This window comes from Tachyglossus aculeatus, chromosome 21, assembly GCF_015852505.1.
Source record: "Tachyglossus aculeatus isolate mTacAcu1 chromosome 21, mTacAcu1.pri, whole genome shotgun sequence".
In the NCBI taxonomy this organism is placed as follows: domain Eukaryota; kingdom Metazoa; phylum Chordata; class Mammalia; order Monotremata; family Tachyglossidae; genus Tachyglossus; species Tachyglossus aculeatus.
The window spans coordinates 57,995,038-58,020,263 of NC_052086.1; the positions used below are offsets into that span (position 1 = coordinate 57,995,038).

Sequence of the window (25,226 nt, forward strand, 5' to 3'; positions counted from 1 at the left end):
TCCCCTTTGGGCACCTTTAGGTATTTAAGATAAACAGTCCTTTGCCCAGGGATCTGACTTCACAGAATCCTGTTTGTGAATCTCTGAGTCTTGTGCATAGTCAAGAGGCCTCCAGGGAGGGAATCCTTCATTCTCCAAACACCTATAGAGAATATGAAAATCTCCAAACACCTGTCAGGTTTCTGTAATTCATGGAAGGGGCAATGGGTTCAGGGAGGAGAGCAAGGATGCTTGGTTAATCCTTCTTAGGTGGTTGAGGGGAGGAAAACTTGGCTGAGACCCGAGGTACTGCCTGAGTCTGGACACAGGCTACATCTCCAGTTTTCTTCTAAGCAGACCCAGAGAGTTGCCCTGTCCGACCCACCATGGAGAGCTTGCTGGCTGCCAGCACCCACATGCTGATGGAGGTGCTGTCCAACCCCTTCATGGACCCTCTGAAGACCATCCGGCTGCCCCGTGAGCTGAACCCCAACAAGAAGTACAGCTGGATGCAAAAAAAGGATGAACCAGTGAGGCATTCTCCCTTCTGTTCTTCATAGAAGCCCAGCTAATAGCCCCCTTCCCCATAGAGCAAGGCTGTCTCAAGGGCCCCTCCTGTTAGTCTCTCATTAGATGGAGATTTAACCCCCATTTGTCCAAGGTGTGAGCTTCCACCTACTGAGCTCCATAGGCTAGATTTCTGCTGAAGGTACTCTTTCAAGTTGGCCAAACAAGCTCTGTTCCCTCAGAGAAAAGTCTTTCTCTGGTTGTTTGTGGTCCTGGTGGCGGAATAGGCAGCATCTCACCTTCCAATCGTCTCGTTACTTCCCTCAAGATGTACTCCATCAAGTCGGCTATCGAGAACATGGATGCAATGGAGCTGGACTACCGGATGAAGCTGGCTGAGCTGCAGCGGCGGTACAAGGAGAAGCAGCGGGAGCTAGTGAAGTTGCAAAGGCGACGAGACTCTGAGTAAGTTGCCTATCTTCCCCCCCATGGCAGGGGCTTCTCCAACTGCCCCTCATACCCAGGCCCCATTCAGGTCAGAGAATACTTCTGGGAGCAACGAAGAGCTTAGAAAAACATCTGAGATCAACTAGAAGCATTTTGAAGCTAGCGGTCCCGGTCTCTCCTTGAGAAAACCATTTCTCTCTCTGGTTCCTTTAGCTCTGCGTAGTGGTTTTGTGGCAGCAGGCAGTTCAGGGAAGTGTGTGCGTGCGTGTGTGTGAGTGAGTGTTAGCGTGAGTGTGTATGTGTGTATGAATGTGTTGTGCCTTCTCTGGTTAACAGTCAAGCGTATGGTTCTTTTAAAGGGAAAAACGTGAAGAGAAAAGTAGAAGCTTGGCGAGAAGAGGCCCTGGAAGGCCCCGGAAACGGAGGCATGGATCAAGTGCTCTGTCGCCCCCTCTGCAGAAAGGGAAGAGTGACAGCAAGAGTGGAAAGTAAGGCCGGCACCTGGGGCAGTGGGGAATGGCAGGGGGGCTTCACAGCGGCATACTGATGGGAGGAGTGTGGTTTCAGGGAATGTCGATGTGGCGTTGTGGCCGAGTGGGCCTGTGTTAAGCAAAGGTCATTGTCCCAGAGGTGGTGTGGACATGGTAGAGCGGGTTCATTCTCACTGGGCCAGAGCAGTAGCATCTGTCATTGGTCGGGTGGCCACACGGTCAGCTGTTGGTGCCCAGGCCGCCGGGTAGCCGAGGCTCGGGCTGCCTGTAAATGCAGCTCTCCCAGTAGGGGGTGAGTGTTGCCTTCAGGGAAGGGTGATTAGGTGAGAAAGGAAGAGTGATGGGATGATTTCCAGGCTGATAATTGAGATTAAACAACAGGTAGGTGGATGGATCTGTACTTCAATTAGAGCTTCAGCATCAAGTGGCAGAAATCACCTTTGTGAGGAAGTGTTGCATTTTAATCCAAGTCCTTTACAAATTTGAGATTATTTCTGGCAAACTGTTTCCCTCTATGGCTGGGAACAAACTTCTCTTCTCCTCGCTTGTCCTTTGTGGAAGGAAGAGACTCAGCTTTGTTTCCTTGGGACCATTCCCCTTGCCGTCCCTGCAGCTCAACTCAGTGGCCTCCGTTCATGGGAAATTGTAGTTTTTCTCAGCGACCTGCCCCTACCTGATTGCTCTTGTTGGCTGTCGACAGCTCTTCCCCTCCATTTCTCCTGCCAACTCCCCTTCCCAGCCCTTAGCGTGTTGGGGTGGTTCTGAGGAGCTACTCCTTTCCTTCGCTTGTTTGTTAGAAAGAACTCCAGTGGGGAACGGCTGTCTTGGGTTGCCTGATATTTCCCAGCCCATAGACAGGTGAATGTTGGGGTGAAGACAGTGGAATTAGAAGGATTGGGTTAGAAATGTGAAACAGGAAGAGTGGGAGAGAAGTTCCATTCAGTTTTTGGTGAATCCTGATTGAGTCATCCAGGCCCAATCTGTGTTGTTATTGGGAGGAGCTGGGGTGGAGGCAGTGCCTAAACTGTAAAATGGGTGTGTCTTGGATCTCTCAGGATGGAGTTTAGGCACCTAGTAGTGGATTTGGGGCCAAGGTGCCAGAGAACTGTCTCTTCCTTGTTGCTAGTCACTTCACAATGAGAGGACTTCAGAGATCAATCCAACCTGGCAGTTTTTGATATCCCCGTCGGCAAAGGAGGTGGATGAAACAACGGAGAAAATTAATTAGTAACAATGCCAAAGAAGGAGTGGATTCTGAAGGCTATACGGGTTTTAAAAATTAGACTAAGACATTGGAACCCACCTTATACTGGCCATTTCCCATGGTCATCTCTCCCCCTCCTGTCCCACTGAGAGCAGAAGAGAGTTGAGCTCTTCGTCTTTCTGACCCCATTCTCCCCTGATCCTTCTCAAATCTCTGAAGAATCCAATTCCTTGTCCTTCATAAGACTCCTTGGTCAAATGGAGTAAATGTTTGTATGGATGTGTGTGTGTGTGTGTGTGTGTGTGTGTGTGTGCGCGTGCGTTGCTGTAGTTAGTTTATGAGGGTGAGAATTTTCCCTTCTCTCTGTGATGATGTGTCTGAACTGAACATTCAAAGAGGGTGGAAAAAAATGATGCTGTACTTGCAAGTATCACATCTTGATGACTGGAGCGATTTTTACATTCAAGCGTTCCTGTTCATAAAACCTGTTTGAGAATTGCTGATAATCCACCCCCCTCAAACAGGTGCTGGATTGGCTAAATGATTGTGTGGCTTCAGTGTGTACTTGTGGAAAAAATAAAGTGAGTTGTGATATATGCTCAAGTGGTTCAGTTAGTTGTGCTATTTATTAAGTGCTTTCTATGTGCCAAGCGCTGAGCAAAGTCTGGGTTTAGTACAAAGTCAGCACTTCATTCAGTTCTGCTGCACAATGTCCCAGAGACCCCCATACTAACTCCTGTGGGGTGATTTTGCAAAAGCCCAGCACAGAATCTCTGGATTCCGGGGAAATTGGCATTTTCCTATAACCCTCTCTCATCTTGCAGTACCCTGGAGTGTTTCTATTCTGAGCTGTCAAAGGGGATTTGAGCATTTTCTCCTTGTGGCAGTCAAGTGCCTTCTGGCCTGTGTTAGTGGGAAGGGAAGCCCTACCAAAACTGAGAACTGTATATAATCGTGGCCAGTTGGGTAACAAGTCTGAGCTGGTCACCAACAGTGCATCTGGGTTGCAGGCTGAGCAAGACCTTGCTACTGTCAGAAGATTCGGAGACTGGTGAAGGGGTGAGGAAGAGGCACAAGGGAGCTCTCCCTGAGGAGGAAGATGATGCAGACAGCTCCAGTGGGAGGACAAAAGGGAGAAACCTGAGCTGGGAGGAACATGAAGCTGCCTCAGGCTTTGCGAATGAGGTCAGTATCCCCTGGTGGCCTTCCCCAGTTCAGGGTCCAGAAGGGGAAGGCTGATCAGGCCCCAGCCTTTTCAGAGCACTTCACAGGGTGAAGGTCAAGAGGTCAAGGAGGGCAGAGGATGTCCCTTATTCAACCACATAGCCTAGTGATTAATCTGCTTGGGTCACATAATTCTAAAATGCCTTGAGTCACTGTTCTGGAGTTTTAGGGAAAAGGGAGGTTGTAGTCCTTTGTTCAGTTGATTTTCCATCATCTGCATTAATGAAGGGAAGAAGTGGCCAATGGGTAATTTGGAAGAGGGCGAGGTGACTTGGGCCCTGATTGGGCAACTGAGAGAAGGGGCCCTGGAAGCTGCCGGGGGGGTGGGGGGCAGGGGGCTCCACTCTAGCCAGAGAGGAACCACTGATGTGAATTTGAGTGCCATAGTGTGGGTGGTTAGAAGGAAGGGAGACAGCTCAGCTAGGGAGAATTTAAAAATCTGCTGTAGATAATCCACCCACAAATCACCGGGAGTTGACTAAAACGTTCTCTCTTTGGTGATAATGATGGTATATGAACTTACTACTTTATTTTTATGCCACTACATAAAGTTTCTGGTGAGTGAAATGAGCTGAGTAGGTAATATTTGGTTCCACGTTGGTCAGGGGGAAGCCTAGATCTTCTTCGGTCACCTTCTTTAGTTCCTTTCCCACCTCCATCACCATCCCCAGCTTTTGATCCAGTTCTGCCATTTAAAGTGCTGCCCACTCCTTTTGAAGGTGCACCCAAAGTTTGCAGTGGTCCCTAGTGGTACTCAAAAATACCAAATACCTCTTTGCATGGGCTTCCTCACCCCTCATACAGTCAGGAAACAGATCAGGTGAAAACTGGCCACCTTACCAATCACTCAGTTATACTTTCATGTTCCAAGACCCGATGGCTTCTGAAAGTGTGCACGGCGAGGTACCACTCAGGGCCCCGCTAAAAGCATCGTTATATAATTGTAACATCTCCTTTCTCTCCAGTTAAAGATCAAGAAGAAGAAGATGGCAAGTGACCAGGAGCAGCTGGCAAGTAAGCTGGACAAAGCCCTGTCTCTCACCAAGCAAGACAAGTTGAAGTCACCTTTCAAGTTTGCAGATAGCTCTGGTGGGAAACAAAAAATAAGTGGGAGTGTCAGCAGGTACCTGTCATCCCATGACACCCTCCTGAGCAAGGAAGAGAAGAAAAACCTGGCCAAGGGCTTAAGTCTATCGCTGAAAGCCTCCAAAGAAGGTAAAAACAAAATGGCTTCCAAAATGAAGAAGATGGAGGTGGGGTTAAAAGTCAAAGGTCATCTGAAGGTGTCCCACTCACCAGCAATATCGGAAATAAGCAGCTACTCCTATAGTAAGTAACATCTGTGTTGCACTTTCATAGGATGATGGCCCTTGGCTCTTTTGGTTTATTTTTAATTCAGTGTGTAATTTACGAGAGATGGTTTCATAGCAGACTGGACGTGCAGTCATCTTGCTCTTCCTTACAAAAGCGAAGCCTTCTCTTTGCCATCCATATGGTTCAAGCACTGCATTGGCAAGCTCATGTTTCTTTGTTTGACTGAGTGAATTTGCTTTGTGTGAGGGAACCTGATGGTTTGGTTTTGAAACTAGTTTGTGTTTTGTTTAAGAAGGGTCTGCTGTTCATAGGGTTGAAGCTTGCTTTCTATCTGGATATTTGGTTGTTATTGTATTTTAGAGAATTTAATCGGGGCTTGGGGTGGAAGGTGACTGCCGCTCTGAAGGGTCTTATATGGATGGAGTCCTCACAGTCCCTGTGGGAGGAAAATGGAGCCTCAGGTGGCTGAGTCTTGGGTTAGAAAGTCCTTGGCATTTTCTTGTCTTGTTTTTAAAGGGCTCCGAGGGATTCAGAAGTGTTTCTGCCTTTCTCAGGCTTGTGTTAACAGTTCGCCCCATGTGACTTCACCATGTGGAGCTTGTGATTCCTTCCAGTGACTGGTCGTATTCTTTGGATTTGAGAATGAGATGCTGGGGACCACAGTCAAGAGAGCTGTGGTCCAGGGTTTCTTCTGTTTAGCTGCCCCTGATAATCTCTTGTCAACCCTGGTGGGGAGCCATGGCCAGGAAAGGGAGGGGAGCAACAGCACCCTGCCATACCTGCCTTGAGACTTATTTTATGAAAGGGAGAGAAACAGCATGGCTTAGTAGCAAGAACCTGGGCTTGGGAGTCAGAAGACGAGGGTTCTAATCCCAGCTCTGCCACTTATCTGCTCTGTGACCTCGGGCAAGTCGCTTAACTTCTCTGTGCCTCAGTTATCTGTAAAATGGGGATTAAGACTGTGAGCCCCACATGGGACAACCTGATAACCCTGTATCTACCCCAGCGCTTAGAATTTACAGGTAACAGAGATGCTAACGCTACAGAATTAACATATATGAGGAGGGGACGCTCCCCTCTTCTGTCTACCACTCTTAACTGGCTCTGATTGGCTACTTTCAAGTAGCCATTTGGACCTAAATGTGGATGATGCAGCCACATTGGCACCCGGTCTCAGTGGACTAATATGTCCCTGTAAACCTACATTGAGATTGTAATCTCTTGGGTGGTGTTGATTTAATGGAATGGGAACATGATTATTTTTATTATCTTCATCATTATAATAATTATCATTAAGTAATAACATTCCATCAATAATATTATTGTATATTAATAATAATATTTGTATTTGTTAAGCACATACTATATGTCAAGCAGTGTTCTAAGCACGGGGGAAGGTATAAGATAATCAGGTTGGACACAGTCCCAGTCCCACATAGGGCTCACGGTCTTAATCTCCATTTTACAGATGAGGGAAATGAGGTATGGAGAAGTGAAATGACTTGCCCAAGGTCACACAGCATACAGGTGGTAGCACTGGATTAGAACCCAGGTCCTTCTGACCCCCAGGCCTGTACTCTATCCACACCTCACTTCCTTTGCTTCCTATCAGGGGTGCCCTGTGCTGAAATTTCTAAATGGTCCCTAATTTCAGGTTATTTTAAAGGTTAGCTTAGAAATGGTCCTTGTTCAGCATTTCCAAAAGAAATCTGGGCCACTTATGTGATTTGGGATATATTTTATTTTTGAGCAAATGCTAAGGATAATTCATTTAACGTTTGAAAAATGGAATGGCTCAGTGATATAGGCCTGAAAGCCCTTACTCTGGGCCTGTGCAGGAAATAAAATGAGCGGATTTTGTCTCATTTGGAGTTAGGACAGGTTCTTTGGTTAGAGCAAGATTAACTAGTAGTGACTTTGGAGAGTTGGGAGGGATTGCGGGTATTGGCAGACCAGAATTTTGGTGTGTTTACTTCTTTTGGCATTGTTTGTTTTTGTTTCATTTTGTTTTTTTTAGGTGGGGGACTAGTGAGGCTATGGGCTATAGGCTCTTGTGTTTAACAGAGGCTATAGATATCTTTGTATAATTGTCACTAAGGAGTGGGCCTGGAATGGATTCTGGGAGCCCGGTAGAGAAAATAAATCCTCCCCACATGATTGAACTTGAGGGTTTCTTTTCTCATGCTCACTAGGCCATGCAGTTGGCCAGAAGACTTAACCAAGCCCGATTGGTTTGGAGAAAAGCTTTAATGAATCCCTACTTCCCACCGGGCCATTTCCCGGCTGTAAAGGAGGCTCTTGATTTGGAAAATTGCCTGGGAGCTGAAGGGAAATTTGAGCCTGCATAAACAAGTATTCCATACCAACGCAGGTAGTGTGTTCTACCTCAATCACCTCCTTACCTTTGCATCTCTCCAAAAGGCCTATTGAGCTGGATGGATGGTGACTGTACGGCCAGTTTATAATCTAGAAAGTATCAGGACTGAATCTTGCCAAGACTCAGGAAAGATGATATGCTGATTTGAGGCCTCAACCAAATCCCAGTCAGGGTGGTCCAGAACTAGAACGGAAATTAGATTGATGGTGCGTTGTGAAAGTGGCATGGGGGAAATTTAGCTCGACGTTTTCCTAGGAGTTCCGTCTCTTTGTTTCTTCAGTACTATTTCACCCAGCCATTAAAAAAGAAAAAGTTAAAAAGAAAGTTCTTTGACTTATCTCTGTTACAAACTACTTTGACTGCAGATTCGGACTCAGAGGAAGATGATGAATCCTTGAAGGATGAGTGGCCTTCTCAGTCTCCATCCAGCTCCAAAATGAGACCTTCCAGTCTCTACAGTGTAGTGACCAAAAAGAGCAGCAAGTCGGCTGGAAGCCTCAAGCCAGTCAAGAGGGGCATGCCCACCACTGGAACTCTCAAAGCTAAGCAGGCTGCAAGCAGAAAGCAGCCATTTTGTTTGCTGCTTCGGGAGGCTGAGGCTAGATCTTCCTTCAGTGACTCTTCGGAGGACTCGTTTGATCAAGGTTACTAGCTAAAAACACAAAAATCCTTCCATTTTTTGGAGAGAGCGAGTGAGCGAAGGAGAGCGAGAGAGTGAGAGAGAGAGAGAGAGAGAGAGAGTGAGTGAGAGAGAGAGAGAATGAGAGTGAGAGAGATGGTAATACTGAGGTCTACCATCTTGGATGGCCAAAAGAAGGGTGGCCATCTTTGTTCTTGGCAGCGTAGCCTGCTTTATCAGTATAACTTTTTTTTTGTATTTGTATCACTGTGATAATATTATTGGCTGGCTCTTTTAGAGCTCTTATATGGACCGGTTTTTAGTCTTTACTTTTCTCCCCATCTTCCCCTCCAATCCCTTCAGCAAATTCACTCCTTTCCTGGCCAACATCACCATGAATTTTTGTTTATTTTTTGTTTTGTTTAGGCATGGGCCCTATTGAGGCTTCAAAGGGACTTTTTTGTAAATGGAATACTGTTGTGTGGGCGTGTGACTTGATGTTTGTATTGCGATTTGGTATACCAAGCTTTATTAAACATATCGAGTTCATTTTTAACTAAACCAGTGTGCCTTGTCTCTCTTGCTGTGTCTCTTATTAGGTGATTAGGTTGATGCTTCACTTCATTCGCTCTACCCTCCCCCACCTCCTCACCACTCCAGAAAAGTAGAAATGGAATTAATGCAGTCTGATGCTCTCTCTATTATTCAAATATCCCTGTTAGCAATTGGCATTCATTTCATTTTTCAGGATGAAATTAACTGTTGCTACCACCATCATCCCCATGCCTTTTTAAAGCTTCTTTTTATTTTTTATTGGTTTTGTGTTTTTTGTTTTGTTTTTTAAGGATCTGTAGTGCTTCAGCAGCGATTTTAAGAATATCTCTGTAAGAAATCTCTTGGTCATAGAGTTCTGTTTTGAAGGATGGTAGTTCAGCCCGGGGCCCCAGAATGCTTACCATATCATTTTGGGCTTTTTTAAAAATATCATTTTGTTTGCTCTTTAGGATTGGAATTTTTTGCATTTTACATTTTCATCAGGAGTGTTCAAAGAAGTGGAAACTGATTAAGTAAATGACCAAAGTTAGGGAAGTCCCGGGTTCTGCTGGTTTCCTACCCCTCAGTTTGGCCTTTTGGGGCTGCCTCAGAAGGCTTTCTGGCTCTCCTCTGTGACTGAGGGAAGGGGATTGCTAGAGACATTTTTTCAAGAGAATCATGGGAGTTAATGTGTTAATATACTCCTATTAAATGAGTTAAGAGCAACGAGCCCATAGAATTTGCAAAATTCTCTTAGTGTCCTAAAAGAATGTAACTGGTCTGGAGTTTAAAGTTCAGGGTAGGAGAGATGGAGTATAATCAGACAGATTAAGGGGAAAACAATTTCTGGGTTGTGTTTTTTTGTTTTGTTTTTCCTCCAACCCTGTGTGTACTCTTAACCCAGTTCCATTCTTATTCCTTTTCCCCCTTTCAAAACATTTTTTGAAGACTAGAACCCAGAGTAAAGGCAGAAAAAGGTTCATTTTTGGTTGAAATGGTTCTGAGGGGACCTTCTGATACAACTGTCATATCAGCAAGAAATCAGTGCGAATTTGAAAAGGACCAATGTAAGGCTCTTAACTGTTGTCCAGAGCCCCTGTGGTCATGGCGGCTAGCCTTGCTTTTTAAGGCTTTAGTGTTTCCTCAAAGAATCTGGTTCATTTTCCATTCAAAACTACATCTTCCATTTGTCCATTTGTTCACCTCTTTGTTCTTTTTGGTTCTTTTTTTCTTCCTTTGTTTTTTTGTTTTTGTTTTTGTTTTTGTTTTTTGGTGGGAGCCAAGTGCCCCAACCTGCAACCTTTTGAATTATCTGGACTTGGCAAGTAATAGGAAAATGTGCCCAGAGCCATTGAGAGACCAGCTAGCCTATTGTCTAGTCTATCTTTAATAGAGTTGGGTGGGGAGGGGTTGAATGCAAGAGGGAAATGCCTATGGTCATCGGATGGGATCATTTAGAGGGGAAAGCACTGGGAATTTGGTGGGAGTGGGGAGGGTAGATTTGGGGTTTTTTTTGGCAAATGAATCTTTTCGGAAGTTTCTCTAAGGGATATTTGGGTAATAGGGTTTCTAATGGCTTTCCCTGATACTAAAACGATTAATAACTTCAGCTTTTCTAGCGTGCTCGCTTTCTCCTTGCAGCTGCTTGACCATCCCTTCACCCTTGACCCTTATCCATGATGCTTTGAATGTCTGTATCGGTCTCTTGCATTTGCTCTCATGCTGCACTAAAGAAGCAAAGTGATGGCTGGGAGTAGGGCAGACACTGCTCAGCGAGGGGTCACTAACCTTGAACCTGAACCTTGCACATTATTATGTAGGTAGGAAAAATACATTTTCTTTCTGTCATCTGTAAAATCTTGGATTTTTTGGTGTTTAATCCCCATTTTATAACCCTCAGATTTTTTTTTGCATTTCTTGGGTTTTAAAAAAAATGGAAGATTACACAGTGTCCATTTGGGTTTCTCTGTTGGAAAGCATCCTTTGCAACTTGACTCAGTTTGTTCCCATGCTGCAGACTCCAGAAAGGCTTTCCCAATTCTCCAGTATCCTAATGGGATATCATTTCCACTCCCAAGCAGAGTGAGGCCTAAGACACCTGCACTGGGCAAGAAGAACCCTCTGGAGGAAGTTCCACGTCTTCCTTACAGAAATTTCTCTTGGTCCCAAGGAGTTTTGAGTGAGGTGAGAGGCCTGTGGTTGGGATGGAAATCGGAGAGAAAGACCCCAGTTGGCTGGATGAGTTTTAATTCTCCTACATTGGAGGACTTTAATATCAAAGTTGATGGGGCAAGGGGTATCTTTTGGCCTCCATTTGGCTCTGAGCAAATATCACAGAGGTTTGTGGAGGGTATTGCTCTTGAACTCTGTGATTTTGCAAGAGACCAAAATGTTCTGCCATCCATTTTTTACTAAGACCAGGATCCTCAGAAATTAATTATCTGTAGAAATCTGGTTCCCTTTCAGTGAAGTCAAGAATCTTCCCCTTCTTGGGGGAATGGCCAGAAAAGTCTCTCCCTTCTCAAACCAGCAACCTTGGATGGTCTACTTCCCCTGTTAGGTCCATGAGAATGATTGTGGCTGGAAAAGTATTTCTGGAGTCAATAGCATTACACATGGAAGTTAAATCTTCCCAACCAAGGGAGAGAAGTTTCTGTGCTTGAAATTCCAGGGTATAATCTTTGGAAAGGAAATGCCACACAAAAATATAAAACCCGCCTCCAAAAATCCAGAATTGGAGAGCCCAATGAAAGCCAGATGTGTAGGGGACCCAGATGCTGTGGAAAGTCTGCCTACACTTAGCCTGCTTTGTATGCTGTAGGCCTGCTTGGCGCTATGACAAACCATATTATTTTATACAATGTGAAATGAATCTCAAGTGTGTGTTGTTCTGCCCTTTCTCTCTTCTCCCCTCTGCCCTGCTGCTTCCTTCCTGATCATCTTGTTCCATCCATTCCTTTTTGAAACCTGATTACTGACCATTTTCTATCCATGGTAACGAAACTTTTTTTCTTCTTTTCATTTACCACTCACCCAACTAGCTCAGCTGATATTGAAAGATTGGCTAATAACAGATAAATTTTGCCTCGGTCTGGTATCTAATGCCAAATTGGATAGATAAAATGAATTTTAGTTCTTGTCAGTATACCCGTGGCTGTCATTTGTGGTCATAGATGGCATTAAAAACAAACCAACTCTTTTGGGCATTTCCTTTCCCCAATTTCCTTCACAAAACACAGGTTGCTCAATATGGAAAAGATTTATCATTAAAAATCATATCTTACTTTCATCAGCAGCCCATTTTTTTTTAAAGCATCAGTGAGATGTCCAAACCACAAAGGTTTGCCTGCCCGGGGCCACCCAAACTAGCCATGCCAAAGAAAGCTTCTTTAAGTGTGCTTTTACCAGCTGAAATGTTGGCACATTCCATGTATAGGTGTATGTGTGAGACTGGCATACCTCTCCAAAACCTGGAAAAAACATTTGTAAAACCTCGACTTTAGATTTTTCTTTGACTTGAGATGTGAATCTTAATTTTCAACCTTCTAAAATATTGAAGTTGGCTGTGTTTACATATGGTAAATTGATGACATCCCCTCTGGCCTTCCTCGGGCTTGTCCCTGAAAGAGAAGGATGGATGGAACTGGGCTGATGTGCATGGATTAGCCAAGGAGCTTGTTTAAAGAAAGTTGTGTGAATGAGCTGCTTTCTTGGCAAGGCGGCCTGAGGGCTTTATTGCTTGTTCCCCTTGAAGAATGGCTCTTTTGTGAGAACAAGGGAGATAGCATTTTCTTCCATGGGTGTTGCATGTATTTCATAAAGTGTACTAGACACCCATTGTATTTGAAATAGTATGAGTCCTATCATTATTCCATCTATTTTTCTAATAAATAGAATGCATTTTAGCTAATCCAGTGAAGTTTTAAGCATATTTTATTATTTTATTATATTACTAATGTCTCTATCATGTGTTTTATGGAAAATGTGACTTGTATCTGGAAAATGACTGTGATGCCCATATGGGATTCTTGAAGTGCTAAAGAGAGAGGGCAGCGTTACCTGTTGGCTTCATTGTATGGTTCCACTCACTCACCTCTTCAGCCTTGCCTCCATTGGGTAGAGACCATCTCTATATGTTGGCCACTTGTACTTCCCAAGCACTTAGTACAGTGCTCTGCACACAGTGAGCACTCAATAAATACGATTGAATGAATGAATAATCTCTGTAACTTCAGATAATAGAGTGTAGTGAAGCACCATGCTTTGTCTTTTTTTTCCCCCTTACTTGAGCAGGGTGACTTCGGTTAGAGCAGAGGGGCTTAGATGCTCCATATCCAGGAAAAGATATTTGAAAAAATAAACCCAGTAGGGCTGAGAAAGATGTTCTTGGATCAAGGAAAGGTTTGCCAGAGTCTTGGTCTGCCCAAAATATATTCCTGTTTCTCTGCATCTCCTTTCCTGCCCTATCGCTCACTTCAGAAAGCAGAGAACCAAATCACTTAACCCATTCAAGAGTAAATGAGGTTTGGGGGTGACTGAATGTCTGGATTCTGCTATGGAGTCACTGTAGTATTTTTATGGAGAACGCTACTTCCAGAGCTCATCTTTGATCAATAAATTCCAGTCTCCAGGACAGGACTTCTTTGTTTTGGACTCTGTTTTGGTGGAAGCTCCTCCTCTAGATTGTCAACTCTTTGTGGGCAGGGAGCAGGCACATCTATCAACTCTGTTGTATTGTAGCCTCCCAAATGCTTAGTACAGTGCTGTGCTCAAAACACACAGTAAATATGATTGATTAGAAACAGACCCCAAGAATAACTCCATGGTCAGTCTTCTCTAGGCAACCTGTTTATCTGAGCTTACTTATGTGCACTTGCCCTGAGTCAACAGGCATCCCCTGATTAAGAGGCCAGAAACCCTCTCCTCCATGTTTGCTTTTGATGAACTCTCTGTGGCCCAGGTTAGAGAAATGAGTTCAGTTCTTTCCTTTCTCATTTGATTGCCTTCCCCTTCCTTCCCACAATCTGTCATTTCTCCCTGCCCTTCCTATCATGTTTCTCACAACATGGAGTTGGGTGCTGAGAACCAGGATTATCACTGTTCTGAGGAGGGCTTAGCCCTTCTGTAGAAAGCCAATTCTGTTTTGATGGTGTTTGTTGTGCATTTATTATGTGCCAGACACTGTTCTAAGTGTTGGGATGCAAGCTAATCAGGTTGGACACAGTCATGTGCCACCTGGGGCACACAGCCTTAATCCCCATTTTACAGATGAGGTGACTGAGGCACAGAGAAGTTAAGTGACTTGCCTAAGTTTACACGGCAGGCAAGTGGTGGAGCCAGGATTAGAACCCAGGTCCTTCTGACTCCCAGCCCCCTGCTCTATCCACTGAACCATCCTACCTCTCGACTATCTTCCTTTAGTACCCAGCCTTACCTTCCCACATGGCGGTGATGCTGTGAGAGGAAAGCACAAATCCTGACTAGTCCCCTTCATCTACTTCATAAACTCCTTGCTTTGGGAGAATGATAGCTGAAGCTTCCATGAACACCCCTTAAAGCACATGGTTCAGTGCCCTGTCACTGCCCTCTGGTTGTACCTACCCAAGGCCAGATAGGAGGAGCTGTATTTCCAAGCCTGGTCTTTTGTTGGTACTGCTCCTTAAAGGGATCCTATCCCTGGGATCTCCCAGACCCGAGTTAGGCAAGACAAAGGAAATCATTAGCATGACCTCTATTCTTCCTTTTTTCTCCCATCCCTGCAGTTTCTCTCTTTCTTATCTTACCTTTCCTCCCCTGCGTATTTGAATTTCGCTTTGGTTTGTCTTCCTTTCTTCTTGGCATATCTGTGTGACTGCGCTTTTGGGTACATGAGTGAATGGGTGTGGTTGTGTTTCTCCCTGTCCTTTGTAAGTGTGTCTCTTTTCCCCTCTCCCTTCCACAGCACATACTGATGGTTGTATTCCCTTACAAAAACTGATTTTCCGATTAATAAGCCAGGAAGAAATGCTACAAAGCTATAGATACAATTCCTGGAGTTCCAAATCATTTTCCTCCTTGGATGGGGAAAGGGGAATTTGTTTTTTTGTTTGTTTTTTCAATGCTGAGTTCATCTCTGTCAACTGTTTATTAGGCTAAGGAAATCCAATATCCTGAATTCGGGGCTGAGTTGATCAGTTGGTGCGAGCAATTTTGGGAAACAGATTTTCTGTTGCTGTTCCAGACTACCACTTTTGGAGCTCTAAATCGGGTCAGACATGGCAGAATGAAAGCTCCAAAATGTTAGTGGCCAGGTTGATTTTGAGGGGTTCCTGGTGAACTTGGGGATGGATTGTGTTGGGGGACAAAGACTTGGTTGGCCTAACTCTGCCAAGATGTATAATGAGCTTCCTGTTTTCTGCGTGCTAGATTATAGTTCAGAAGAGGAGGAAGAAGAAGATGAGGACGATGAAGAGGAGGAGGAAGCTGACGACTATGGGATGAATAGCCATGATCGGCTCTCCTCCCCATCCTTGGATGAAAGTGGTTTGGGGCTGTTGGCGAGGTTTGCTGCCAGTGCCATGCCTAGCCCCATAGTGCCTCCCCCTCTTTCCATTGTCCAGCTGGAGGCCAAACAGAAGGCTAAGAAGAAGGAAGAGAGGCAGAGCCTGATGGGTAAGTCACATTCTCTGGGAAGGGGGCCATGAGAGAGATGGGAAAGAACCGACAGACTTGGCTCAGAGGCAAGGCTCCCACTGGTATCTTCTTCTTCATCATCATCATATAATATTTGTTTGGTATTATAGAACATATAATGTGACTTCTTGCAGACAGGCACTGTTCAGAGATAGATGGAATTAAATGGGGCCCTTTTGAAATGAAAGAATAATGAAGAAGATTGAAGCCAGCATCAAAGCCCATATTTTCATGGATAATCAGAGGGCTAAAATCTCTCTAACACCCCAAGCAGTTCTTCTTTCTGAGTTCTCCCTGGGCCTAAAATAGCACTATGTGAGAAGGGAGGACATCAGTTTTGTTGTTTTGACTCTAGATATTTGGGTGGCATATCTGAACCAGAGATCAGGAGAGATCTGGATAGCTCGAGGATATGGGGGCTCATGGCCATCTGACAGCTATCTGTAGCAAGGGGCTGGAAATCCCAGTGGATAGAGGAGATCTGGGCTCGGGTCAAAGTGAGCTAGAGGCAGAACCATTTTCAGGAAAGAATTGTGGTGTAAGTCGAAAACATTGTACTTTGGAACCAATTTTCCCACAGGAACAATGTTTATAAATGGGGGTTTGGTTCCTGAACTAAGGCTGCTTACCCTATTTTTATCAAAATTACCCAGAATCGTGTCCTTAGTCAATTATAGATGAGGAGTAGAGCTCCATTAATGTGTTTACTCCATTAATGTGTTTATATTGTGACTAGAAATCATATTGACATAAAACTCATATAAAGTTAAAAATACAGCACATAAAAGTATAGTATTGAATTGTACAATGTGCTAATCTCCACCTACTAGTGGTATAAAAAGCACAGACAGATTTTTAGTATGTATTTTCTTTTTTAAAAAATAGGCTCATGTCTGAGCCTGATTGTCCCAGTCCAGCCCTGGCCTCCTGGCTACATAGCCCTCAGGTGGAAGAGAAGGGGTTCTCTAGTCATGTAGGGGGGCTTATAGTGATGGCAGGAGCAGCATTAAGCAGGGAAGCAGAAAAGAGGATAAAGAAAGGAGGGGATGGGGTTACATAATGCTTACTGAGTAATCACAAATAGGGTAATCATAATAAATAAATTGCTCAATCAGTCATATGTAAATACATAAGTGTGGAGAAAGGCTATTACCAATAAATAAATATGGTATCGTATCAGCCAGGTTTGTTGTATTGTACTCCCCCAAGCATTTAGTACAGTGCTCTGCACCTAGTAAGCAGGATAATTAGGTCCCACATGGGGCTTACAGTCTAAGAAGGTGGGAAGACAGGTATAGATTCCCACTTTGTGGATGATAAAACTAAGACATAGAGAAGTTAGATGACTTACCCAAGATCACACAGCAGGTAAGTGGCAAAGCCGGGATTAGAACCCAAGGCCTCTTGTCAGCCCCATCCTGGGCTCACCTGCTTTCTAACCAAGTCCCAGAATACCGAGTTTGGTCCTCTTCAGAGTTGGCCGACATCATGCCAAAGAATAATATAAGAATGGTATTTTTCCTGGGACACCTTCTTCTCCCCCTTTGAAAGTTACAAGTGCCACTCAGTGGAGGGAGTTGGATTCTGTTGCGTAAAGCAGTTGACTAAGCCATCACCTGTCAGTAGGGAGGGGGAGTGTTAAGGGCTAATGTGCAGTGTAGTTTCCATTTAAAACATTGGTGCTAAGCCCATTAGTGAAACTGTGTCAAATTCTGATGAGCAACTGGCAACTGGCGCTTTCATAAAGGGTGAAGGGGGACAGAGAGAGAGGAAATGGGGGAGGGAAAAGGAACTACCCCCCAAAATCTGCCCGTCCCCCTCCCCCCGGAGACTAATATTATTATTATTATTATTGTATTTGTTGAGTCTTTACTATGTGTCAAGTACTTTTCTAAGCCTTGGGGTAGTTACAAGTTAATCAGGTCAGACACAGTCCCTGTCCTACATGGGGCTCACAGTCTACATGGGAGGGAGAATAATGGCAGATGCAATTTCAAAAAGACTATAGACTTTTATCTAAGCTTCATATAAGATGAAACTTCTGTCCAAGTGACCTGGCCTGGGAGCGTGTGTTCCCAGGCAAAACGCTTAGCACTTCTGCACTTCAGTGTCCTCAATTTTCAAATGGGGCAAACATTCTCTTCTCCTTTACTACCTCACAAAGGATGATTGTGAGGATGATTGTAATTACAGATATGAAAGTGATTTAAGCTGTTAAGAAGAGAAGTGCTATTAAAAGAAAAGATATCACATTTTTGCTTTCACACGCAAATACACACACACACACACACACAAACACACACATCTGACATCAAGAAAGAAGACACAACTTCTGAATACCTAACACAACCCCAAAACTTTCATCTCTAGGATAGATGATTTTTTTATTGATATTTGCTAAGCAATTACTGTGTGTCAAGCACTTTCCTAGACGCTGGAGTAGATATAAATCATTCAGGTGGGAAACAATCCCTGTCCCACAAGGGGTCTCAGTCAAGTAGGAGGGAGAATAGGTATCGAATCCTCATTTTACAGTTGAGGAAATTGAGGCACAGAGAAGTTAAGTGACTTGCTCAAGTTCACCCAGCAGGCAAGTGTGGAATGGGGATTAGAACCCAGGTCTTCTGACTCCTTAGTGAAAAGGCCACAGGCCACACTGTTTTCCATTATTCTGTGCTTGACTAATGCTTGCAGTATTAATTGTGTCCAAACTCTAATAATGTCACAGGACCATGTTCTTGAGCTTCTCTGTAAATCCTTATTAGCCTGGAACTTTCAGAGAAGATCTGCCTGATCATAGAAAGAAATTTGGAAGGAGGAAGAGGTAGGACCAGCTGGCTTTTAGGAGGTTTAAGAACCAGACGGGGAGATGAAGCCTATCTCCTCCTCCCTTCTCTCCCCACATACATCTACACAACAATGGGGTGACATTGTGCCAGACTGTCCAGTAGCACCTGGGTAAGGCCCTTTCTATCGAAGTTTAGTGATAAGCTCCTTATAAATGTTCAGTAACTGAGCCTGGTATTTACAACATGCTCCCCAGCTTTGAACAACATGTGACGCAGGGGCAGAAATGATCTTAGCCATTTCTCTGGCATGTAGGAGACAGCAACCAATGAACTCCATGCTGTCCCCCTGCCCACTCACCCACTTTGCCGGAAATCTCTCCTTATTGTATTTTATTACTAGCTCCCTAATAAAGCTTGAAAATGTTTCGGAACTGTACAGAACCTGGCACATAATAAGCACTTAACAAATGCCATTTTTCAAAAAATGTTAAAAGGTGTTAATAATGTAGCTACTACACTATTAGTATTAGTAGCAGCATGGGAAGCTGTCTGGCTTAATGTATAAAGCATGGGCCTGGGAGCCAGAAGACCTGGGTTCTAATTCTGTTCCACCATTTGCTGGCTGTGTAACCTTGGGAAAGTCACTTCACTTCTCTGTGCCTCAGTTTGCTCAACAGTAAAATAGGGATTCAATATCTCTTCTGCCTCCTACTTGACTGTGAGCTCTATGTGGGACAGGGACTGTGTCCCACCTGATTAACTTGTATCTACTTCAGTGCTTGGAACAGTTCTTGACCCAAAGTAAGCATTTAGCAAATGCCATTAAAAAAAGAATAAAAGTAAATAGAACCATAACACTCTGACCTCAGTTTCCTCATCTGTAAAATGGGGATTAAATCCTATTCACTCAGACTGTGAGACCATGTAGAAGCCAGGGATTTTTCTGGCTTGACTGTACCCAATCCCAGTTCCACCTTCCAAGTTCCACCTTCCAAGATGAGCCCAGGTCTGACTGACACTTTACCTGGCTCTCACTCCTGGGCACATAAGTGGTCTCTATGGGCTCCTGGAACACACCATATGCACAAACAACAGCATCCCTTCTTCACTTTCCCCTCCCCTGACAAGTATCTTGCCCTAGATGGTGTGAGGGGAGTGATGGGGTAGCCCAGACAGGAGCCAATAGCTAGTCTGAACTAGCTAGTTTGAGATAGCTAACTACCCCTCTAGACTGTAAGCTTGCTGTGGACAGGGAATGTGTCTGTTATATTGTACTCTTCCATGCACTTATTATAGTGCTCTGCACACAGTAAGTGCTCAGTAAAATATGATTGACTAGCTGACCTGATCTTGTGTGGGGCTTAGGAGAGTCCACGAGTCCCTTTGGGAAGTTGCTAAGATGGAGTAGCTTGGCAAGGGTTTGCCTTTGCCCATCGCTCCACCTTCTTGGGCTTCTCCAGAGAGCCGGGTGAAGTCCAGCCCACACGGTAGAAAATACTAAAGACGTCAAGGAGCAGGCATCTGTGGAGCAAGTGCAGGTTCATAGAGGTCAGGGCTCTGGGGTCCGTTATGGATGAGGAGTGGGGACTTCCAGGAGATCGGGGATTTTGAAAGGTGGCCAAAATTCTCCTCACCCAGGTAGGGGGTTTTGGTGAGGGAATTTCCAGGTCCCCTGAGGAAATACTTACCTCTAGGAAGTATTCCACAGGGACTTCAGCCAATCTCCCTGGCTCACCTGGCTGCATGGACTGATCTGAGGACACTGCCTGGACTTGGGTTCTTTCTTTTCAAACTGTAATTTTTACCAAACTAAACTTACCCTGCTTACCTGAAAAGGTTTCAGAGGGGTGCTTAGTATGGCTTTGCTGTGATCTCTTTTCATTTTCCCAAAGCATTTTTTGCCAGCTACCTAATCTGGCTCCCCTGAATCTGGTTCTGGTCTTTTTACAAGATCAGCAAAAAGCTTCTCAAGGTAGGCCTGCTGGATCAGGGGCAAAAAGAGGAGTCGGCAGGTTCTCTGTGGACTTGGGATGGCTATAGATTTGGTCATGCTTCATTGGAGGGGCCAGAAGAAAATAGAAACTGGCTCCAGCCCCTGGGCATTTGTTGTGACTGACATCCACGAGGGAATTTTCTGCTTCTTCGTGGTTTCTTTTTGTGATTCAATCGATGGGGTCATTCTTCTCCAGCGGGAGGGATCTACTTTTCTTCTTGGCTCATGGTGGGGTCTAGGATAGGATGGGAGCAAGGAGGGGGTGGGGGTGGAAACCAACCTCTAAGATGCGATGAACCACCAGGGCTGGCACACTAAGCCAGAACTTTGTTCTCCCCATTGGTCTCGCATAGTGTCCTCCAAAGGGTGTAAAAGAAAGCTGAAGGCTGGCACTGAATCAGGAGCTAACGGGCCCCCTGGCAGACTCCATTCACTCCCTCCTGAACGGTGCATTCATTAACCCTCCTATCTGTCTGTCCTGTTTGCGTTTAGGGACAGAATTCGAATACACCGACTCGGAGAGCGAGATCAAGATCAGAAAGAAATCGCCCTCTGGGCTGCTGCGGGGTAAGAAGGGGCTGTTGGAGCAGGGAGCCATCCCACCTCCAGCCCCCTCCAGTTCGCTAGGTCCCAGCACTGGGGCCACAGACAAGGTCAAACCGGCCATGGAAAAGGGGCGGAAACTGAAGAAGCTCAAGTCCCCCAAGGAGCTGAGCTTTGAATTTGGGCTGGAGGCGAGCGATGACGACCTGTGGAACCGGCGCCGGAGCGAAAGGATCTTCCTCCATGATGCCACTGCCACGGCCATCTTGCCACCCACCCCCACCAGCTCCACTCCCATCTCCAAACCCAACCGCTGTGGCAAAGGTCCCCCGCTGAGTCCCAAGAAAGAAGGGGTGAAAGGGAAAGAAAGGAAAGAGCTCAGCAAGGTAGGTGATGTGCCAGGGGGTTGGCTTGGGAAATGTTGTCTTCCCAGAAGTTCTCTTTTCCAGAGCCTCCAGCTAGGCCCTGGTGGAAGGGCAAGACCTATGGCTTCCAACTACTAGAACTCACTGCTTTAGAAGCTTTGGGGCCCCAGTGGGGCTTTCATCCCCACGGACTCATGAATCTCCACTTTGACCCTTGCTCTAACTCCCTTGGGGCTCCCTCCTTTGGTACTAATTTACTTTGCAGACAGCTGATCTCCCGCTTCCAAGCCAGGTCTTTTTTTGAGAACTTCCTGTTGATTTTTAGTCTCCTTTGGGGGCATTTTAAAAAATTTCACTGGGCTGGTCCCCCAACAGGATGGCACCCCCCCCGCCACTTCTCTCGCTCCGCCGTATCCTGGAAACCTGCTCCTAGAGCTAAACTCCTTAGTGACTTGCACTCCCAAAGGTTTCCATTGCAAAATGAAGGGGAGAAGAGAGGGCCTAGAAAGAAACTAGAGAAAGAAGCAAAGAAGTAGTCCATCATCTCTTCTTTGAGGTCAGCCTTGCCTTTCCCTTCTTGTGGAGTTTTGGTCAATGTCCATCCTGGTCTGTGGTAACAGCCATCCCTTTGCCACCTCCTACTACTTGGCTTCCCGGGTCATTAGCTTCCTTTTGGTCTCCTGTGAGTTGTGGAAGAGTCTGGAGCTGGTGCCTGGAAGTTGCTGGAGGGAGGATGGGAAAGGTGACAAAAGGTTACACGATCCCAGCTCTTTCCTTCTTTGAAAGCAAGGACAAAAGGGGAGGGGATGCAGGAAAGGGAAGGTGTAGTGCTTTTCTCTCTAGAATGGCCATTTGTCATCAGAAAAAAATAATGAAATCACATTGTGTGAGAGTACTCTATGCAGAGGCAGAGAGGAGCGGAGGACTTTTCTCTTGATTTCTGAGCTGGAGAGTGAATTGAAGACCCTGACCTGCTACCTTTCTGCGTCCTGCTCGGGGGTCAGGGAAATTTTTTTGTGTGCTGGTTAGCTGAACTGCTGAGAGCCCCCTGTCTCCCTGGTGTTATTGGCTGTCCTGAGTCAGCCTGTGCTTGCTTCTTTAGCAGAAGAAGAAGGGAAAGGAGGGACCGTGCTGCTCTTCTTCGTCCTCTTCCATGTCTCCCCCTGCCATCTCCAGTTTGCCCTCTGAAGCTCGAGCTCCCTTGGCAAGTTCTCTGACTTCCACCAAAAAGAGTAAAACCAAGGTGAAAGCCAAGGATCTAAAGAAAGAGGTAAGCAAGGGTGCACCGAGGGAAGGTGGGGAGAAGGAGGGGAATGGGTAGGGCAGGGAAGAGGAGTGCAGGGACGAACAATGGATTAGCTCCCCTGGCTGCCCTAAAAAGTTCCAGGAACAAAATGGCCTTTACAAAACTTGTGAGCTAGCCAGAAATTGGGATCTGAGGAAGAAGATGGGAGACTGGTTAGTGGCTACTTGGGAGCTTAGTGTTTCAGAAGGAAGGCACCAGCCAAGATGTTGGGAGAAGCAGCATGGATGAGTGGAAAGAGCACAGGCCTGGGAATCAGAGGACCTGGGTTCTAATCCCAGCTCTGCAACTTGTCTGCTATGTGACCTTAGGTAAGTCACTTAACTGTTCTGTGCCTCAGTTTTCCCATCTGTAAAATGGGAATTAAATCCTACCCCCTCCTATTTAGACCGTGAGCCCCATGGACTATGTCCAACCTGAGTATCTTTTATCTACTGCAGCAGTTAGTATAGTTCTTGACATAGTGAGAGTTTAATAACTACCATAAAAATGTTGAGGACCAGGCCTATACCAGGGAAAGAACACAATGTAGGCTGGTTTATTATTGTTATTGTTAATGATGTTATTGTGATTATTAATAAATAATATAATGCCAAAATAATTATTTTGCATGAATCTTACAGTGTAATCGTAGCCAGATATTTCTCACAAATATAAAAACACAAATTCCCCATGAAGAAGGCAGGGATAGTTCACATATACTAATGGATTACTTTTTTTGGAGATAGAGACAGCACAGGCAAGGAAATGACTTTCAGCAACCTATTAACTGGACTCATTGGACTAGCGTAGACCCTGCCTGCATCTTTCTTACTCAAAGTACCAAGAGTTCATTGAGAATGCAGGTTGGATGGACTGGATATTCATCTCAGGGAGGAAGTGAGGTAGGAAGGAGAAGCTGAACTGGAGAAGCTGAGGAACTGACTGGGAAAACCCAGTAACAAAAGGAATAGTCTGTCATTTCAACTTTCTCCTAGAAGAGGGTGGGAGCCATGTGCAGTGGTCCTGGACAGGATGGGGAATTCAGCTTGATGCATGGCTTTAAAAGTCAAGGAGGACATGAAGTTCTCATAGTGAAACTGAGCCACCTCAAACTCCTTCTCTTGCCATTGTCCTAGACAGCACAGGCAAACCAGCCCTTAAACTGCTTCTCCTCATTCCCTCTGAAGAGCAGTTTTTCTCAGTTTGGCTGAGGAGGCCACGGGTAGTAATTAAATGAGATTACTGGATATTCAGAGCTCTGGCCTGGTTGTCAGTAGGCTCAGAAGTGAATGGGTCAGTAGAGCCAAAAATGTGCCACATCCGCTCTGAACTCCCTGGGCCCCCAGGAATATTCCTCTAAAACAGGTTGGATGGCCAATGTTAACTCCAGAACCTGTCCGTTAATGAGTTCGGAGCCCCACTGCTTCTCTTCTGTCATGTCTGTAGATTGGAGAAGTCCAGGATGTCAGTCAGTCTGTCAACAATATAGGGAGGAGGACATCCCTGTAGGCACCAATCGAAATCAGTCCTCGTCTCAAGGCACTCACAATCAACCAGTCAACCCTTGATATGTATTGAGTCCTTTCTGTTCATTTAGTTATATTTATTGAGCACTTACTGTGTGCAAAAACACTGAACTAAGCGCTTGGGAGAGTAAATATAACAATTAACAGACACATTCCCTGCCCACAACAAGCTTACAGTCTAGAGGCTGTGTGCAGAACACTGTACTAAGTACTTGGGAGAGTACAATAGAGGAGGTAGACATGCTTCCTGCCCACAGAGAGCATGCCATCAATCAATCAAATGCATTTATTGAGCTCTTACTGTGTGTGTTGCCCTGCACTAAGCTCTTGGACAAGTACAGTATAATGAGAGTTGGTAGACACATTTCCTGCCCTGCCATCCAACAGGCATGACAACTACAAAACAATTTACAAATAGAAGGAAAAGTGCTTGAATAATAGATTACGTGAATTACTGTGCACAAAAGTAATCTAATGTGGGGAACAGTTTCATTCAGAAATGCAACAAGCATAAAAAGTAAGTGGTAAGAGGCAGCGTGGTTCTTGCTTAAAACTAGATGTGACAAGTAATGTTGTCTTGAGAGCAGGGCCGGACCAGACTTTCTCCTCTTCGAGTGGGATTCGCTGAAAAATAGAGAACTGCAGTTGGAATGAGTCAGTTCCATTTGGGTCACTCTTTGAGTTGGCGAGGATCCAGTGGAGATGTGTGGAGCTGGTACAGGGCTTGGCGCCAAGTGAACGCTTAATAAATACTGTTGATGGGTTTGGTGATGGTGGGGTTTTTCCAAATCTCTGTTTCCCAGAGCCGAGGGAAAGGAGGAGCGGTGAGTAAACTGATGGAAAGCATGGCCGCTGAAGAGGACTTTGAACCCAACCAGGACAGCAGCTTCTCTGAAGATGAGAATCTCCCCCTGAGCATGCTGGTGGAGAGGCCTGTGACTCCAGGTGAGAGGAGTGGACCTGTACCCGCTATTCTTTGGAGCTCAGAGGTAGATTCTCAGACCATTGATGGGATCAGATCAGAGTCTTCCGGGCAGTTAGAGACCAATCCAGCATCACAGGCAGGGGTTGCTGTAACACTGATATCCACCACCTCGTACCTGAAGAAATCATTCAACTTAAACTCACTCTCACTGATTTGTGGTAACTTGGATCATTGCTTACCAAATGGGCCAGAAGCCCCAGGGAGGAGAGAAGGGGGTACGCCCAAACTGTTCATTCTAGAATGAAATGAGATCACCCTCTGTGCGTTAAGGTGTGTCTTAAGAGCTAAGCAACAATACCCTGAAAGTGTCAGGCATAGAGTGGAGTTCCTAAAGCACAAATGAAGATTATTACAGCCCACAGATAATCCTAA

The 25,226-nt window shown here is 45.2% G+C and overlaps 1 protein-coding gene across 5 annotated transcripts in view; it reads left to right on the forward strand.

The window, feature by feature from the left end:
• Nucleotides 1-25,226, forward strand: part of TNRC18 (trinucleotide repeat containing 18) — a 111,518-nt gene that overhangs the window by 70,727 nt on the left and 15,565 nt on the right. For 3 of the 5 annotated variants that reach the window (XM_038763917.1, XM_038763920.1, XM_038763921.1), the window contains 10 exons: nt 337-509; nt 815-951; nt 1,293-1,421; nt 3,639-3,813; nt 4,818-5,181; nt 7,909-8,187; nt 15,102-15,347; nt 20,643-21,079; nt 22,161-22,328; nt 24,673-24,814. In XM_038763917.1, coding sequence (XP_038619845.1) covers nt 337-509; nt 815-951; nt 1,293-1,421; nt 3,639-3,813; nt 4,818-5,181; nt 7,909-8,187; nt 15,102-15,347; nt 20,643-21,079; nt 22,161-22,328; nt 24,673-24,814 — 2,250 coding nt within the window. The remainder of the gene's footprint in view (nt 1-336; nt 510-814; nt 952-1,292; nt 1,422-3,638; nt 3,814-4,817; nt 5,182-7,908; nt 8,188-15,101; nt 15,348-20,642; nt 21,080-22,160; nt 22,329-24,672; nt 24,815-25,226) is intronic. The other 2 variants (XM_038763918.1, XM_038763919.1) reach the window with 2 other exon arrangements.